Source organism: Suncus etruscus, chromosome 20, assembly GCF_024139225.1.
Source record: "Suncus etruscus isolate mSunEtr1 chromosome 20, mSunEtr1.pri.cur, whole genome shotgun sequence".
Lineage (NCBI taxonomy): Eukaryota > Metazoa > Chordata > Mammalia > Eulipotyphla > Soricidae > Suncus > Suncus etruscus.
In genome coordinates, this window is record NC_064867.1 from 26,216,143 (window position 1) to 26,236,584 (window position 20,442).

General features: G+C 35.6%; 1 protein-coding gene and 1 non-coding gene across 2 annotated transcripts in view; one reads left to right on the forward strand and one right to left on the reverse strand.

Moving 5' to 3' along the window:
* NEK11 (NIMA related kinase 11) overlaps window positions 1-20,442 on the forward strand; it is a 220,196-nt gene that overhangs the window by 79,258 nt on the left and 120,496 nt on the right. The window contains exons 4-5 of the mRNA XM_049766089.1: window positions 8,803-8,867; window positions 10,007-10,133. Of these exons, the coding sequence (XP_049622046.1) occupies window positions 8,803-8,867; window positions 10,007-10,133 (192 nt within the window). The remainder of the gene's footprint in view (window positions 1-8,802; window positions 8,868-10,006; window positions 10,134-20,442) is intronic.
* Window positions 14,033-14,124, reverse strand: LOC125998428 (small nucleolar RNA U6-53/MBII-28). Its single transcript, XR_007491998.1, has one exon. It is a non-coding gene; the product is annotated as a small nucleolar RNA U6-53/MBII-28 (small nucleolar RNA).

The following is a 20,442-nucleotide window of genomic DNA, read 5'->3' on the forward strand; positions in this document are numbered from 1 at the left end:
CTGATATATATGGGACTTACATACTGTTATATTGGCATTTGTTTGATCATTGTTTTTAAATATTCTTTGGCATATTTGTGAGCTTTATGTGAGAAAATGACACACATAGAGACAAGTTAGTCATCTCTGTGTAAAAAATATAAATATATATACAAATGAAATCTTATTGATTTAGGAACAGGTATTTTTTGTACCTTAGGGTCTTCATAGTGATGGTAAAATAATCAATCCTTTATAGAAATGATACAATTTTTTCTAAAATTCTTTATTTCAAGAAATAGAGAAAATATTTTTGGATATTTGTGGCTATATACATGTAAAATATATTTTACTATTCAGATAGCAATCTTTATTGACTTTCACAGCTGATTTATTTCATTTATCATAATGACTGCTAAGTCCATTAATATTGCCAAAAATGACAAGTTTTTTCACCAAACAATATAGCAGTGTGAATATTTGTTGTATATTTTATTTTATTTATTAATTTGATTTGATTATTTAAAATATCTTTGTATTAATTTAGGTGACCAGTTACAATAGTGTCCAAGTTTCTAGTATTTTTTATATATCTTTATTTAAACAGCTTGATTACATAGATGATTGTAGTTGGGTTTCAGTCATGTAAAGGACACCCCTATTCACCAGTGTAACATTCCCATCACCGATGTCCCAAATCAGATAGCAAATTTTAAAAAAATACTTCTTATGTTGTTCTGTATCTAATTATCCTAATGTTTTTTTGTATAATCTAAGAAATATGAACTAGGGAGATAACACTGGGCTTAAGTCACTTGCCTTGCAAGAGGCTGACACACTCCTAAGTCCCTTAAACAGAAGCTATCAGGAGATGACATGAGCCCCCAAAATAAACACCTTTAAAAAGAAGTAATTTTGTGCATCAGAGGCTCAAGGGAAAAACTAAGACTTTTTACTTCATTCTCAAGTTAGTTTCAAGTGACCTATGAGTATTCTCAACTTTGAATATCATTATTCATAACTGTTGATGCCTTATGCTATAGATCTAGAACATCACAAATGTATAAGTAAGTCAAATTAAAATAAGTACAGGAAAGTGCCAATGGAGTCAGTAGCATTTACAAAAAAATTCTTAGGCCACACCCAGCCATCCTCAGGGGTTACTCTGGCTCTGGGCTCAGAAATCACTCCTGGGAGGCTTGAGGGATCTTATTGAATGCCTGGATCAAACCTCGGTTGGCCGCATGCGAAGCAATGCCTCACCCACTGTGCTATCACTCCAACCCCAGAATCAGCAGCATTTCGATCTATTCTGTAACCATATTCTTAGCTTTTCCAGTTTATTTTGGCGGGGGGGGGGTGTTGGGTTCACACCTGGTGATGCTGTGCTTGCGGGGGAGGCATGTGCAGTGCCAGGGATTTTAACTGAGATTAGCTATATGCAAGGCAAGTGCTTAAACCCCAGTACTATCTCTCTAGCCCCTAAATTTACTAGTTTATCTACACTGTTAGTTCTTCACTGCTGCTGCTATACAGGATGAGTCAGGATTCTCCAGAGAAAGAGAATAAATACAAGGTAGGGTTAAAGGTAAAGACAAAGAAATGAACAGCATTAAAAAATGAAAAAGAGGGGCCAAAGCTATAGCACAGTGGGCAGGGCATTTACCTTGTACTCAGTTGAGCCAGGTTTGATTCCCTGGTGTCCCATATGGTCCCCTGAGCACCACCAGGAATGACCCTTGAGTATAGAGCCAGGAGTAACCCCTGAGCAGCAATGAATATGGTCCAAAAATAAAATGAGCTAGACATAAAGTGATCACAGTCCAATAGAATTGGACTGAACAATTGTTTGTGTTATTTTGGAGGCAAAGAATTTTCATGATCTACCTTTGCTAAACAAAGACCTAGAAAAGCTTGTGGTATAAGTCAGCCCTCATGTGAGAGCCTGAGCACTAAGGAAGTCAATGGTCTAAGTCAACTCAGATCAGGGGCAAAGGCAGATGAGAGGAAATGTCTAGTTCATGTCATAAGGCAGGAAAAGAGAGGGGAATCTTTTCTTCATTGGTCTGTGGTTTTATTTAGACTTAAAAGAGGCAGATGATAACAGTTCCACATGATAAAAGGAGGTTTTTTTTTTTAATCATGAATTAGTATTAGATTTTGTTGAAAGATTTCTCTGTGTGACTGAAACAAAATCATGATTTTTATCTTTCCTTTCACTGTTGTGGTGCATTATGTTAATAGATTTGTGTATGTTGAAGTTTCTTTGCATCACTGGGCTGAATCCAACATAATCATATTGCAGGATCTTTTTAGATTGAGTTTGCTAAGATTTTATTGAGGATTTTTCTGTTGACAATTATCAGGACAATTGGTGTGAAGTTTTTTTTTCACAGTAGGGTTTTACATAAGCTATTAGAATAGAATTCTATTTCTTCAATATTTTGGAAGAGCTTAACAAATAAAGGTAGCGAGTTTGCTTGGAAGATTTGATAGAACTCACCAATGAGCCCATTGGACTAGGTCTTTTGTTGCAGGGATTACTCTTTTTTTTAGGTGAATTAATATTTTTCTTATCAAGCATACATTTCCTTATTACATACTTATACTCCATAGCTGGATGGCCAATAGTTGGACAAGAATGAGAGGTTCTTTTTTTTACCATTGACAATTACAGGCTCACAGGGGAAACTATATTCCAGATTGCTCAGAGCTATTTAAGTGAGAAATATATGAAAAGTACATAATACATGAATATGCAAAAGTGATGCACTAGCCTGATGGAAGAAAAGTTTAGTTTCCCTGTGGGAAGGTCAGGGCTAGTTTCCCGGAGGTGAGGCATGGAAACTGGACCTACCATATTTTCCAGCGTATAAGACAACTTTTTAACCCATGAAAAACTTCTTAAAAGTCGAGGGTCGTTAAGACGACCAGTATAAGGCATGATGAAACTTACTCCAGCTTCAGGGACGAGTGATCCACCACCACCACCCTTACAGCTGTATCCCATCTAGTTGCCAGGCATCAGCACTCAGTCCTCTGCTTGTCCTGATTCATCTTTCAGGGCACACAGAGGAGCTGAGTTACCAAATGCTGCATCCCATCCATCCGGGTGTCATCGCTGGTATGAGGCTTTCCAGTGCTCAGTCCTCTGTTCAGAATTATAGGACACAGAGGAGGAGCTTTCTCCCTCTAGCTTTCCTCTTAATCACTGCACCCCAGCCACTGCTCTTGGAGAAGCCCCCTCTCCCTGCTCTCAATATAGATCACAATTTAAAAAAAATCACGGTCACTCACTACAAATGACAAATGTAAAATGTTGTCGGCACTCCAAAGTCTAGCTTTATCAAACATATACCGTTAACCTTTGAAGGTTCTACTCTTTTTCTCTCACCACAAAGAGTGATGAGTTTAGTTAGAGAAATAACTATATTACGAACTATCCTAACAATGAGAATATATGAGGAAAGTGGAAAGCCTGTCTAGCGTAAGGTAGGTATGGGGAGGGGAGGAGGGATATTTGGGTCATTGATGATGGGAATGTTGCACTGGTGATGGGGGGGTGTCATCTGATATGACTGAAACCCAACCACAATCATGATTGTAACCAAGGTGTTTAAAAAATATTAAAAAAACAGAATATTTAGGGTATTAAGGAGTGTAGACTTTTTTTAGTGGGAGGTGGTAACATTGGATGATACTAGATGACCAGGAAACAGGAAGTGATGATGGGCCATTTCTAACCAGCCTTCAACGTGGATGGAAGCCTTTTGCTCCCCCGGTCTCTGTTTAATGGTCTGTGGAACAGAGGGTTGAGTGGGGTGACTCTGAAACCACCCTCTGCTCTGATCCATGTCCATTGGAACTGACTGAATGAGATGACCAGCTTGGTTCACATGGAGCCATTATCAGTGAGTGTCCCTGAATCCTTTTCCTTGTGGACCCCTCAAGCTTTGTATTCCCCTTGGCAGCTTCATGTCCACCCCCACTACCAAGTCATGCCACACTTCCTGGAAAGTTTCTCTCATGCTTCTTTCACCATCTGCTTCTTGCCAAGATCCCTTATTTCCAGTACTATCCCTCCCACACCTTAGGTTTTCACTTAGTCCACTTTAGATTCCATCCCCCAACTCTGGTCTTTGAGTCACACCTAGAGGGTTATTTTTGGCTCTATTTTCAGGAATTACTCTTGGCATTGCTTGGTGGACCATGTGGGATGCTGGGGTCAGCTACATACAAAGAAAACAATCCTACCCACTGTGCTATCTCTCTGGCCTACGGATTACTCTTGATTATTGTTTCAAATTCATTGCTCTGATTGGCTGGTTCAGGCTTTCTATTTCCTCTGTGCTTAGTTTTGGGCGATTGTGATTCTAAAAATCTCCATTTCTTCTAGGGTCTTCAGTTTAACTGTAAAGTTGCTCAAAGTAACTTCTGATATCTTGAATTCTATATACTATTTCAAACACTTCAAAGACTTTATCTTTAGTTATGTTCCTCTTTTTATATTGTGTTAACTCAGGATTTTAACTCTGCTTTTTCTTAACACTCCCTTATCAATGATCACCATCACTATTATCATCAGTTTGGAAGCCATTATTGATGTATATTTCCTTGTGTTTTCTTGCTTCTCAGTTCACATCTGTCTTAGGCTGCCCCCTGTGGCCATCCATTTTCTCTGAAATAAAACTTTAAGTTATTTTAATGGTAAAAACTACCAGATTTTTTATTGTTTGGTTTACTTGAAGATGTCTGTATGTTATACTTATTCTTTCACAGTAGTTTTTGTATTAGTTTTAAGTGCTGTATTTAGCTAATATATTATTATTAGGTGCAGAATTCTAGGTTGACAAATATTTTGTTTTACAAGTTGACCCTCTATCTTCTTATTGATGCTAAAAAACCATCTTCTGACTGATTATCATTTCTAGTAAGTTAATTTTCTTTCAGCTAGTTCTCACTGTCTTCTCTGTCTTCTTATTCTCAGTATAGAACATTTGTCTAATGTGGGTTTATTTCATAACCCCCCCCCCCTTTTTGGCCACACCCAGTGGTGCTCAGGGGTCATTCCTGGTGGTGCTTGTAGCACCATATTGGATGTCAGGGATCAAACTCGGGTTGGCCACAGGCCCTACCTTCTGTGTTGTTTCTGCCCACATCCCTTTTTGAATTCGCCTTGAAATTTGATTTACAGATCAACTTGTTCCTTTATATTGGTCTAAGTGCTGAATATTTTCATTATTCTCTCTTCGAATTTTGCCTCTTCTTGATTCTCTTTTTTAGCATATCCATGAGATAAATGGTGTATGTTCATATTCTAGCCTCTATGTCTATGAACTCTTTCTAGTGATCCATTTACATAAAATTAGACCATATTTCAGGTGTTTCTTGTGTATGCTCAGTTTGAATTTTTAAACTAATTACTCCAGTTTCTAAATCCTCTTTCCTGCTGTCTAATCTGCTTTGAAACATATCAACTAAATTATTAATTTAAAAAATTATATTTGTTTCAAATTTAGAACTTCAATTGGAAATGAATTCCTTTTAAAAATGGATGTTAAATCTAATCCTCTGATGAAATTCTCCACTGTGTCATTTATTTTCTTGAACATGTTGTCATAGTTTATTTAAAATATTTATTGAATATGCTTGCTCTTCAAACTTATGTTTCCCCTTGAACACATATCTCACTTGTTTATCTCTGTTTCTTTGCTTGCTTATTTTCTCTGGAGAAGTCTGTGTTCTCTCTCAAACATGTACTTCTCTTTTAATCTGTCCACACCTTTCTGAATAAGTTTTAGTAAAAACTATCTTGCTTCACATACACAATAAGTAAATATTTAATAATTCTTAAAGGGTTTTTCCATGTGTTTTTTTTTCTTTTTGGGTCAGTTGGTTTCATCTCTGAGTCTGTCCGTAATTTTTGAAGTGAATGTTGGCTGATAGATACAAAACAGTATGAGGTGCTAGATAATATTATCTTTCTCTAGGGAGGACTTAATGCTTTTCTGGCTGGCATTTATTGTGGGGCAGATCACATAGATTGAGTCAAAGTATTCAGCAGACTCAGTTGGTATAAGGTGAGGACTGATTTATTTCTCAAATAGTCTGGCTTCTTTTTTGTGTTTATTGTTAGCCAATAGGTTTCATAATTTTTTTAAGACCCTTCCTCCTTATTTTCTGTATCTACCCAAAGCCCTATGTAGTTTCTGTTGTTATTGTTTTTTATCCTTTGGCCACTTTCTCTCTCATAGCTTGATCTTGAATTCCCTGGTTTTCCACTAGTGGCTCACTATCTGAAATGTTTCACTTTATTCCTTTATTCCTATTTCTCCGGGGAATATGCCCCTCATGTCTTGACTTCTTCATGGAGCTGAACTACATAATTGATCTCTTCCAAACCCAGTGAAACTGCATCAAGTATGAAATTTTACTTGGCCAGGGTACTGAGAAGGGCACAGGCCTTGAACACAAAGCACAATGGGAGCTGTTGGTAGTTCTTCTCTCCCTGGAGTGCTGACTGACTCAAAGCCTTTGCTTTAGTGAACTGATCTCTTCAGAGATACTGCTTTTAAAAAGATTGAACCAGAGGTTACAAAAGGATCAGTGGTGGAGGGTCATGAACACTTGTGATGGTGGTAGCTAGTACTTTGTACATCAACACTATAACAGTAAACATTTTATAACCATCTTACCTAAACTATAATACCAAAATTTAAGTTTTGCATTGTTAACATTTTTTTTTTTTTGCTTTTGGGCCACACCGGGCGATGCTCTCAGGGATTACTCAGAAATCACTCTTGGCTAGGGGATGAAGGGGATCAAACCAGGTTGATCCTGGATCTGCCAACCATGCATGGCAAACTTCCTACTGCTGTGATATCCCTCCGACCTCTGCATTGTTAACATTTTATAGTTAGCTCTAGGCAACCACAGGAAGTGGGAGGAGACACAGTGATGTAGGCTTACCCTGCATAGTTGAAAGCTTGAGGCTCTATTCTTGATTTTGTCACTTCAATAATCATGCCCTCCCCTGAAATTCTACTGTTTATTTTAATCAAATTTATGCAATTTTTATTTTGAGGGGGAAGATAATATTCTGTTATGTATCACATTTCTATTCCTTTATTTCTGAATTTAGCTATTTAAAATATGGTCTATGGTTTGTATCCCGTTCAGTCTCTGAAACTCAGGGGCCTAATGCATTGTATACTCATTGCTGACTCTTAGTTTGCATTTGTTTCTGCCGGTGCCTCAAGGAGGATATTAGCTGAAGGCCAATTCTTATGTTAATTTCTTGGATGGGGATTTTGGAGGTCATTCATCTATTGCATATTTGAATCCCAAATGTGTTTGAGCAGAGATAATGATTGTAAAATTGGAGATCTTTTTATTCTCCACTTAGAGTTGATACCTATACAGATAAATTTTATTGTCATTTCCTTTTTATGTGAATATCTTTTAGAGGTATGAATCATATACAGGATCCCAACTTTATGACTACATATTAATTCCAACTCCCCACTTTCTCACTAGAACTTTTATTTTTGAGAGATATTTCAAGTCAACCTATGGGGTGGAATAATCAGCATCTACTACCCATTGTTATGTTCAATTTTCTTCCCCTTTTTGGGGGGGTGTGTTGTTTGAGGACCATACCTGGTAGTCCCCAGGACTAACTCAATGATCTGGGTTGTTTCCAGTGGTGTTTGTGGGATCATGCATTGCTAGATATGTTCTAGAATTCCTGCAGTAATAGCATAATCTGTCTTGTTTTCTTATAGACTCATTTATGTCTGTGTGATGATAGTTGTATACTTGATTTACCTTAATGGGGTGTTGCTTCTTGCAAGGATTTTTATTTTTTATTTATCTATTTATTTATTTTGGGGGTTCACACTTAGTGACTCTTAGGGGTTACTCTTGGCTATGCACTCAGAGATTGCTCCTGGTTTGGGGAACTATATGGGATGCTGGGGTACCTAACCTCAGTCCATCCTAAGCTAGTGCCAGCAAGGCAGATGCCTTACCTCTCCACACCGCCACTCTGGCCCTGCAAGGATTTTTAGATTGCCTAGTGTTCCCTATATTTTTGAAGTAAAAAATTTCACTGGCATTCATTGCTGGGTGTATAGTAAATCTAGTGACATATATCATTAAATGAAATCTCACCAATATATTAGACCTAAGTTTATGGGCTACATTATGTTACACATTTTCATAATAATATGTGTATGATAATATATTTATAATAATTATATTTATATGATAATATATAGGTTATATATCATAGATTATGAAGCTCTATGAAAACTGATCTACAACTACTGGATTTGACAATGTGTAAATCATGTTAACAAAAAACAATTATTGAAGCCACACCATTCAATAACACCATTCTTATAAGTTCCTGTAACATAAAAACTTTTATTTAGGGGCTGAAGTAATAGTAAGAAACTTGCCTTGTACGTGGTTGACCTGAGTTTAATACTATATGGTTCAATTTTATATGATCCCCTGAGCATGCCAGTCATGATCCTGAATGCAGAACCAGGAATAATAATACTTGAGCAACACCAGATGTGGCCCCAAAACAAAAACAAACAAAAATTTCTGTAATAAAGCTCCTTTTATTTTAAAACTCTTACTTTCTCAGAGAAACTAGAAAATCTTGAGGATTTGCAGGTTTTAACAATCTGTCTATGCGAATGTATATTTATGTGAGAGTTATACTACTTATATTCATAAATTTGTATCGGGACTTACCATTTACCATTTTGATGTTTTACATAAAACTTCATATGATTTTTTTTGCATTTTTAGGAGGATACTTCATCGAGACTTGAAATCAAAGAACATATTTCTGAAAAATAATCTGCTTAAAATTGGTAAAGTTTTAAAAAATTGTATTCTAAATCCAAGGAGTATATATTATAAGTGTTTTCAGTATATCAAATTAAAGTATAGGGTTCCTAGAAGTGTCATTGATTTGTTTAAATGTTTTTATTTTGATTGGGGCCAGCAAAATCCAATTGCTTTGTTTTCTGATCAGTCTTATGCCAGCTGAGTTGTAATACATTTGCTGTACACTACTTTGTGATTCAGCAAAGATTCTTTAATTTTAGTTTGGAGGTCATACCTAGTGATGTTCAGGGCTTACTACTGGCTTTCACTCAGGATTCACTTATGGCTAGATTTAGGGACCATGTGGGGTGATGGCTATTGAACCCAGGTCAGCTATGTGTAAGGCAAGCACCCTCCACACTGTACTATCATTCCAGCCTTTCAACGAAGATTTTCAGAGTCCCTACTCCATTTCAGACTGTTGCAAGTAGTTTGACTTCTTTAATTGGTTTGATTAATTATCAAGGTTTCTTTTCTTATTTGATCAGAAGGAATTAGAATTAGCAGTTATCATAGATAATACAATGTTGAAAGTATGGCTTTGTTTATCCTTTACCTCTTTTTCAAAACTCTATCTCCTCACATGCCATTTGTTTGATGTTTTATCTTTCAGTAGGAGGTTCTTAGAGAGGGAAGATATAAATTACACATCTAGTCAGGCAATGACAAGAAGCTGATAGATTTAAATTTTGAAAGTCACGTTTTTGATAAGTCTTGGGTCTTTGATTTAAATTTTTCCTTCACTGTAAGTTAAGAATAATGCTCCTGAGATGAAATTGTAAATAATTATATTCAACTCTATGAGAATCGTTCTGTTTATGGTGCTTCAGATGTGAAATGGCTTTTTGCTTAAAGTTGCTGATTCTTTCTACTTCTAGAAATTATATCATTCAATTCTTTTTGGCTTAAAGTCATCTTTACCACAAAAGCTTATATTTATAAAACTCTTATCAGCATTGTGGACTTTAAAATATATTATAACTTTTCTTTCCTTTTAAAATGGTCTGAATCATTGTATTTTTACATGGTCAAAATAGACTCACAGTTGTTCATTCCAGGCAATAAAACAAATTTTCATTGTTTTAAAGTTCTTATAAAAAAAAAACAATTCTTATATTTCAAGGGGATTTTGGAGTGTCTCGACTCTTGATGGGATCCTGTGATCTCGCCACAACTTTAACTGGAACTCCCTATTACATGAGTCCGGAGGCTCTGAAACACCAAGGCTATGATACAAAGTCAGACATCTGGTGAGTGGGAAGTGGGCCATGCTGAGGGCTTATTTCTCTGCTGCCCAAGAGAAGGACTGCCTGCCTGTGTTGGGTTTATTCCTCACTACCATCATATATTTCCTAAATGTAAATTCAGTAATTTACATTTATTGAACATTTACATATACATTTACACTTATTGAAGCCTCCATCATTCCATCACCAAAATATAGGATGGTCTTTTCTATTTGGAATTGATATTTTCTATGAATTTGATTTCAAAGCATCTCTTTATTTTAAAGATAAATAGATTCATTTTTCTTTTCTTCTTGAAACCCAAGGGAAAGTTCTTCATGCACTAATATGTTCCACTTTGACATGTTTCTGCTCATCTCTTCTAGAAAGCATTGATAATCCTAAACTGTGCTTTATTATATTTTGTTAACTTCCATTTCTGTAGGGGAACAACTCACAGTTTATTTCTTTGCTTTTGTTTTTCTGATTTCTTTTTATTTTTTTTAAAAACCCTAAAATTTAACTTTAAGGATATACATAAATTTAAAGTTTTTTAAGTTTCCAGTGATTGGCTGTTACTCCTGAAAACTTGCTGATTTTTGAGCCTGTACCTAAAAGAATCCCTCCTTTCTCATCATGGCTCTGGTTTACATCTCATGTGGAAATTTTCCCTTTTGTTTTTGTTAGCAATAAATCTTTCTTGGAGGAAATATCTTTTTAAAGGAGCTGCTTTTATTAATAGAGAAATTAATAGACAATAAATAAGAAAGTCTAAAATTCCATTAGAATAATATGCCAGTAGAGTTCACAAGCAAATAACTAAAATTATTTATTATAGTAAGCTATCATCTGGACACATACTTTATAGTGTGTCTTATTTTATAATTAATATTATTAATATTATCAATAATATGATAATTTAGTGAGAATTTAATGCTGAGAGTAGAAATAAAGGCAAAATGTCCTATAGTGTTAATTAAAGTTTAAAATATAGTTGTTTGAAGATTAAAATTTATAATATTGAGCTATCATAATTTATACTAACTTAGTTTTTTGTTTTAATTATTTATAATTTTTTCTTTAATTAAAGACCCATGGTTTATAAAGTTATTTATAGTTGAGTTTTTAAACTTAATAGTATTTTAACACCAATCCTATCACCATTGTCAACTCTCATCACCAACTTACATAAGTTAAAAAATTATTTTAGGCACCATGATTTACAATATTAATACTGATAGAGTTTCATGCAAAACAAAAACCCCAAGACCATACATACCCTCCACTGGAATGTCAGCTTCCTTACGCCATGTCTCAGTGTCATTTCCACCCTCATATCCCTATTCTCCCTACACTCATCTATTTCTTATTAAAGGACAGTTCACAGTTTATGTTGTCTTTGAGTATTTGTTGTTTCTTTACTATTTCAATTTTTAGCTCAAGTGGAATAGACAATCTAGTCAAGAGCTTACTAAAAATGTAAATAATGATGGTATGAACTCAACTTAAGTTCACTCTGAACTTTCAAAGATGAGCAGTGTGAAAGAGTGTATCCACAATTATTTCCTAAAGAGGATATATAAAAGTGACTTCCTATCTGATCAAGGAAAAGTTCAACAGGGATATAGTCTTCTTGCCTGTATCCATTCTAGATCCCTAAGAAAGAAGAACAAATAGGACTGATCAGGCTGGAGCCCTTTCCCCTCTGTGCTATTTATGTTCTACACTCCTTCCTCACTTCTGTATTCCTCATTGGGGCTTTTCATTGTTAGAGTGCTCTGCCCTGATGCTCTCTTCTAATTCAGAATTTGCCATCTTTCCTCTGTCATGACTTCTTCAAAATGAAACAAAAATGCAAACAACCCAAACCTAAAACCCACACAGATATGTTCAGAGGGAAAAAAAATTCTCTTTAATTTTGCTTTTCTCACAAATGCTCAGATATATAAATTTGCTCATGATTGTGTAATATTCCTTAAGGTGTAATATCATAAGAGGTATGATTCTTTCCCTTTGAGGGAAATATGTTTTTTTCTGGAAACTATTTCTCATAAACAATCAATCAGTCTTGGGCTGGGATTGAATTTGTTACAGACCTACATATGTCTTCATGCTCATAATGATAATAATGATGATGGTGGTTGACACAAAAATGGATTCATATATATGATTTTCTTATGAATTATTCAGGTATTCTGATATATGATTTTCTCATGAGTTATGGAAGAAACTATATCTGGATTAGTTTATTAATCTGTGAAGCCCATCATTTTAAGTCTTTGGAATTCCATGAAGCAACTAAGTGGCTCCTTTTAGCAGCATCCCCATTTTCTTGCCTAATCCAGTGGTTTTTTTTTTTTGTTTTGTTTTGTTTTGTTTTTGGGCCACACCCGTTTGACCCTCAGGGGTTACTCCTGGCTATGCACTCAGAAATCGCCCCTGGCTTGGGGGGACCATATGGGACCCTGGGGGATCGAACCGCTGTCCGTCCTATGCTAGCGCTTGCAAGGCAGACACCTTACCTCTAGCACCACCTTCCCGGCCCCATCCAATGGGTTTTTCCAAGAAAACTGAAACAACAGTCCTCACAGGGAGTGATGTAGCATAGCAACTTTTTTTGGTCTCAATTGTACCTATCCCTCTTCTTTTGTAAAGAAATTGTTCCAGGAATTAGAGAGCTATATTAGACAATAACACCAATATGTTATAGTTACAAAAAAATGATGTCTGAGGCTCAGCAAAGACTTCAAAAAGCTTCCAAATATAGGAATGCAGGAGATTTTCAATATAGTTTTATGTGTTTTGCAGAAATAGTTAATTATTCAGCAAATACTAAGGAATCTTTTTTGGTATCCTGACCCACAGATACCAACTTACTATGAACCTAAAAATTACCTTGGTTCTCTGTAAATCTAGACTTTTTATCTGGTAATGACATTTCTATTGCCAAATCTAAAATGGGAAGAATAACTAAAGACTATTCATTATAGTGACAGTTATATACATGTGATGAGTAATCTCTAGGAGACAGTCTTGGGAAAATTAGGCTGGATGGAATTGAACTGAATCTCAGTGTGCAGGTTTCTGTTTGCCATACTTATCTTCTCAAGATTAGAAGGATTTATGAATAATTAATATGTTTTTGTTTAAGCTCTAGTAGCTATAACAGTATATGCATATCAGATTTAAAGAAGAAATAGCATGATGCTAATTATATTTTCATCTATTAATGTTTTCCTGTATGTGACCTCATCCTCCCCCTGCAATCTGTTCAGCCTTTTGGGATTCCTTTATTTATAGCGATCAAATACAGCAGGTTTTCTCAAAGTGGGTTAGGTTCCAAAAGTTTCTAAACAGTTATCTGGAAAGTTAGGAAAGTTGGGTTCACTGAAGGCAGCACATTCAACATAACTTATTTATATAAGACATTATTGAATATATGTTTTCCACTCAAGAACATAGATCTGAGTTGGGTTCTTAGGCCAGGTCTGAAAATTTATTAAAATGATAACTATGTAGGCTTTATTATTTTATAAGGAGAAAGATGGACATTACTCTTAGAATAGTGGTTCTGTAATTAAGGAGAAAGAAAAGGCACAATTTGAAAGGCGTAACCAGTCTCTCAGGAAATCAGCCGTATAATGATACTTAAAAGCATACTAGAGTGGGGTTGGTAGAGATAAACAAGGGAGATTGGCAGACTTTCTATTAACATGGTGCAGTCTACCATGCCTGGTGTTCTGCCTCAATTCGAAGAGCCTCTGGGGACCACTAAAGATGATTAAAGTAGTCAGATTGCAGCCTTTCAATCAGTAGGAAGCTGTTGATGCTGCAGAAGCACTGCAGGCTGCAGCATACCCAGCCTGTGTGAAAGATGGAGTGGGTAGCAGTTAGTAATGACGAATGCTTTTTTTTTAATTATTTCTCACACAAGAAGTTTTGTTAAACTCAACTGGCACCCAAATGCAACACTGCCCTATCTGGTGACTCAGTCTTAGCATGGCAACTCATTGAGGTTGATGAATGTTTTTATTCTTGATTCTTGCTTTCATTGACAGCCCCTGTTCTCCACCCCACCCCTGATCACTGTGTGTTCATTTCCCATTGGTTCCCATTGGGAACCCAGAACAAATGGAAGAGTGAGCAAACTTTCCCTTTTATTTTCCTATCACCCTGGGCTCTCCCTTGTCTATATTTTTCCCTCCTCAGTGCTGATTTTCTCTTCAGAATGTCCGTTAGCAGAAGTATTAATAATGTGGAGAGCATGAGAGCATTCCAGGGGAGGGAGATGAGATGATCTTCTTTTGGATGTTGCAAAGCTTAATTGTGGAAGAAAGTAATGTAGAAAGAACTGGTGAAAGCTGGTTTGCCCAAACTTTGTTTCTTAAATTGTAAGACTTTTGCTCCAAACATGATAGCATGTAAGGGATAGTTTGATGGAAGACAGCCATTTATTTCTCTTTATAGATTTTTTTTTATTCAATTCCTGGGGCAGGAAAGATATAGGGGTTAAGGTGCTTGCCTTGCATTCCTGCTGACCCTGGTTCAAATCCTTTGCACTATACATGTTCCCTAAGCACAGAGCCAGTAATAGTCCTTGACTACTGCCAGATGATGCCCCCCAAACCAAAAAATTAAAAAAAAATAATGAGATAATTTAAATTTACCTGATTACTCAGACATACAGGCCGTGTTTTAATTGCAGCACTCTACATGTGGCTAATACTTATTGAAACCAGAAACATAGTATATTTCTGTCATAGCAGAAAATTCTATTGCTTTGTCTAATCTGTTCCTTCCCAATCTTTTTAGATATTACTCTATGAGGTGGCAGAATTTATCCTGCTTTGAGATTGAGCAAAACTTCTAGAAATTTTTGCCCTTGTTCTTAGGTTGATCTGCTATGCTTGTTGGCTTTCTGGAAGTTCATCTATTTTTAGGATTGTCCTTCACTCCCTGGTTTCCTCTGCTGCTTCTCACCTGGACTTTGGCACTGTGGCTCATGAGACAGCTGTGGCCACCTAAGTTTGTTGAAGATGCTGTGCATCTTGCTGGAGTTTGGTTTTGCCATTTTACTGCTTTACTTATTTTCATATGGGGAAAAAAGAGAACCCAGAAGGTGTGCTCTCAATATAACTGTCATTTCCTCCCCACAGAGAAATTAGAATCAGCATTTTAATTTCCTTGGGTGATGCTAGGCTTGTTAAAGTTTAGGAAATGCCTCTGGAAAATGAATAGTTAATGAATAATATTGCTTTCTAAGTATTCATTTAAGCATTATGCAATGATTTATTCAGTGTATTATGTATAACATTTGGTACATATAATGATTATATACTTATGTAATTATTACTGTATTAAATGCAATGTCTTCCATTATAATTAGAGAATATAGGTTAACATGCATTTCCATCTTATTAAATAAGGTGTTACTTGAAAGCAAAAGTACTCATATTAAATTTCCATTTCTCTCTTTCCCTTTATTTGGGAGCTGAAGTTATGTGTGTGTTTTTTTCATGAGTGTCAGGATGGTCAACAAATAAAATATCTAGAGCAGTAGCTTTTCAACCACTGCAAATCTTGGAAGTGGAGAACTTTAGGTCTCCCTCATCCACCTGGAGCAGGAAAATGTTCCTACTCACTCAGCTGTGAATTCTCTTTGCAGAGACTGGGCAGATTTCAAAGGCTGAATTGAGATGAGACAAAAATATGAGTTACATTTGCAGTTTATTAGTCACCCAGGCTTCAGAAATTCTCAGGGTGAATTCTCATGACTTGGACAGATGGCAAGTGTGGGGAATTGAGGTGTAATTTGCTTCACACACCTGATTTCAACCTTCCCTACATCCACTCCCTTGGGAACTTATTTGCTTACTTTTCCACAGTTGGTTGTATTTTGGTAGGGAAAAAAAAAAGAATTGCAAATCCAAAACTTCTAAGTAAAAGTCACTTCTTAACTTTTTGTTTTGTTGTGTTTTCGTTTGGGGCTACACCTCGTGATGTAGCTTATTCATGGCTATGCTGGGCTTAGGGGTATGGGTGTTCAGGGGACCATATGTGGTGCTAGAGATTGAACCAGTATTGGCCCTGTGCAAGGCAAGCTCACTATACTATCACTCCACCACTCTTGCCCTTTTGTAAAACTCATCTTACCCCCATTCTCTCTTAGATGTCCAGTTTAAGATGAAATAGTACAGTCCAAGAAAAATCTTCAAAAAGGATGGTTGTTGTGGTGTTTTGGAGATGATATAATTACTCCCATATGGAAATGTCTGCTTGAAAATTAGGAAAAATGAAGCCATAGGTACCTAGACATATAATTGCAAGAATAGAAAATGCATATAGTCAATTGATGTTAAATAAAACAAAATTCAAGTCTTTTACCCCAAGTATCATGGTTTCTGGAGTCCAGTTGTCTCATATTTCACCTCCTTTCCAGTCCAGGCATTAAGACCAGAGCAGGTTGCTTTCCACAAGTTACCAGTTGTTAAATGAAGTCTTCCCCATGTGCAAAGCAGAAGCAAATACGGTTCTATCCAAGGAAGACTACCAAATGGGAAGCAGAATACCTCCAGTTTAGTGAGAAGATTTCCCAAAAAATCTTGTATCAAAATCAATTGATCATTGCATTATCCTATAGATCGATTTTTTCATAGTTTATTACACCACATAATTCTTTTTCTTGTTATAACCATGAAAATTGATCAGATGTGGCTCGATTGCATAAAATTAGGGTTTGACTTCATAATCACTTAATTATGTTTAATCAATCACTAACCTCTCATTCCTGCTAAGCAATAGAAAACCTAAGGTCAGACTTGCCTGCCTTCTTTTCTCTGGTCATAGAGGTTATCATCACTTGTGCATCTCTTATTTGCTATGATCTCATGGCCCCATGTGCTTGTCTTAGGTAGGAAAGATTATAGTTATGGATCCCAGGTAGCACTTGAAGCAAACTTGGGAAGTTGGCCCTGCTTGAAAGGCTTCCTTTGGGGTTTGTCATTGTTTTCAACAAACAGCTTGTCTGAAATGCTCTGATTAGTACAGAGATGAGATGGCATGACAGAGCCAGTGCAGGCCCTGTTACATTTCTAGTTCCAATAGCAACTACATTGAACCTCATACAATAGTTCAATCCTTAAGCTTTTCTCATTTGAAAAAATGGGAATGGTAAGAGTTCATACCCTTATAAGACTCTTTATAAGGATGATTAAAACAGTTGAACTATGTAAGAAACATAAGAAATTGGTTGATGGTAAACACCATTCAAATTTCAACAATAATTTTGGTCAAAAATTATTTTGTCAAATTTATTAACATTTCAATAAATTGTCATTATTGTCATTGTCATTATTGCTACCATCATGGTTTGTGTTGTTGAGAGAATTTGTGAAAAATATCCATGAACAGGAAATATTACTTATTTTTCTAAGTCTTCAAATGTGTGTTTTTACAGAAGAGAGTATATGCTATTTGATGTCCTCCAAGTTTTTGTCCCTATTTCTATTGTATTTCTCCCATTTTTAGTGAATTGTTAGGGGTTTTAATTCATGTATTTTGGGTACCAGCTTTTGATGAACACTTGGTTTGCAAATATCTTATTCCAGACTCTCTCTTCTTTTTTGATTTTTTAATGTTGGTCTTTTCATACATAGACAATTCTAATTTTAATAACATCCATGTAAGTACTCTATCACTTTTATTATTAATTATTTTGCCTTCTGCTTGACGTTTTTTTCCTATTAAATGAAAAATTAAACTTCCTTTGGGTTGATTTTCTGTTCTTTTTCTTGTGTTCACTAAGATCATAGCTGTTAAGGCTTATTCTTTGTTAATGTCTTCTTTTAGTTCTTTAAATATTGTTATAAGCATTTACTGTAGCTAAAGTTCAAAGCATTGCAATGTTCTACCTTTACACTATTATGACAGCTATATTTAAATTTTTATGATCCTTGTTTAATCCAAGAATTATTTAGATATGTATTTCTCAATTTTTAAGCACTCGAAAATTTTATATTTTCTCTTTTTCTTTCTCTTATTAATAACATACTTGATTTCACTATTTTGGATTTCTGATCTTGATATCTTTTAAGGAATGTGTTAATACGGGGTCAGGCCTGTGTTCAGTTTTGGTCAATATTATATATATTATTGAAAAGAATATGAATTTTGCATTAGTACATGACTTTCTTTTAATTTGTCAATTATATCAATTAGATAATTGTCCTTATGTTTTTTCTACATCAGTTTTTTTATTGGTTTATCTATCAACTATTAAAAAGGTGTATAAAGTCACTATGATTATGAATTTACTGTTTCCCTTTTATTTATGTCAATTGTTGCTTCATGCACATAACATAAATATACATTTATTAGGGAAATATAATTTTGGAGAACTTTTTGGCCACATCCAGTGATGATCAGGGGTTAATCCTGATTCTGCACTCAGGAATTATTCCTGGCAAGCTCAGGGGACTAGTATGTCAGGTATTAAACTTGAGTAAGACATTTGTTCCTGGTGGTTTGATTTATTTTCTTTCCTTATCCATTAACATGTTTTTATTATAGTTTAGGTCACTTTTTTACAACAGTATTCATGTTTATGGATTTGATATACAAAATCATAGCATCTTTGCCATACCAATGTATCTAAGACCCTTTACTACTGTACTTTGATTACTTCTAGTTCATCTCTTCTTTTTTTGGGGGGGGGCATACCCGTTTGATCATTTGATGCTCAGGGGTTACTCCTGGCTAAGCGCTCAAAAATTGCCCCTGGCTTGGGGGAACCATATGGGATGCCAGGGAATCCAACCGTGGTCCTTCCTTGGCTTGCACTTGCAAGGCAGAGACACCTTACCTCTAGTGCCACCTCTCCGGCCCCATAGCTCATCTCTTCTTTACCTCTTTCCTCTACTCTCTGCTTGATAGTTTCAGTTTGATAATACAGTGCCAAGGGTTTATCAGAGATGAGTGATATCAGCCTAATATTTGTCCTCATCTGTCTTAATTTGCTTAATATGAGGTACTCTCAATTCCATGCAAAATGCACAAAATTGTAAGATTTCATCCTTTCTTTTTCTTTTCTTTTCTTTTCTTTTTTTTTTAGATTTCATCCTTTCTAATGGCTGAAGAGTATACTACAACTTCTCTATTCATACAATACATTTGTATTGTTTCCATATCCTGTCTATTGTCCTAACTGAAATTGTGTATATGCCTTTTTGAATTAATACTTATATGTTTAAGGAGTATACATCAATAAATAGGATAGCTGGTTCACATGAAAGATTGTTTTCTTTTTTTATATATAAAATCTTTATTTAATCACCATAATTACAAGCATGATTGCAGTTGGGTTTCAGTCATAAAGAGAACACTACCTTTCACCAGTGCAACCTTCCTATCACCAGTGCTCTCCTTCCTCCTACCCCACCATGAAGATTGTTTTCTTATTTTTTCAAAATTTAAATTCAATAGACGCAGAGAAAGCATTTGATAAGGTTCAACTACCATTCTTGATCAAAACTTTCAGCAAGATGAGAATGAAAGGAACCTTTCTCAATCTAGTTAAAGCCATCTACCACAAGCCAATGGCAAATATTATCCTCAATGGAGAAAAACTAAAAGCCTTTTCTCTAAATTCTGGTACAAAACAAGGCTGTCCACTCTCCCACTCCTCTTCAACATAGTACTGGAAGTACTTGCTATAGTGATCAGGCAAGAAAAAGATATCAAGGGAATCCAGATAGGAAGGAAGAAATCAAGCTCTCACTATTTGCAGATGACATGATACTCTACTTAGAAAACGCTAAAGACTCTACCAAAAAACTTCTAGAAACAATAGATTCATATAGCAAGGTGGCAGGCTACAAAATTAACACACAGAAATCAATGGTCTTTTTATACACCAATAATGATAGGGAAGAGATGGACGTCAAGAAGGCAATCTCATTCACATTAGTGCCACAAAACTCAAATATCTTGGAGTCAAGTTGACCAAAGATGTGAAGGACCTATACAAAGAAAACTACAAAGCCCTGCTCGAAGAAATAAGAGAAGACACACGGAAATGGAAACACATACCTTGCTCATGGATTGGCAGGATTAACATCATTAAAATGACAATATTCCCCAAAGCACTATACAGATTTAATACGATCCCTCAAAAGACACCCATGACATTCTTCAAAGAAGTGGATCAAACACTTATGAAGTTCATCTGGAACAATAAACACACTCAAATAGCTAAAGCACTCTTAGGGAAAAGGAATATGGGAGGCATTACTTTCCCCAACTTTAAACTGTACAACAAAGCAATAGTTATCAAAAC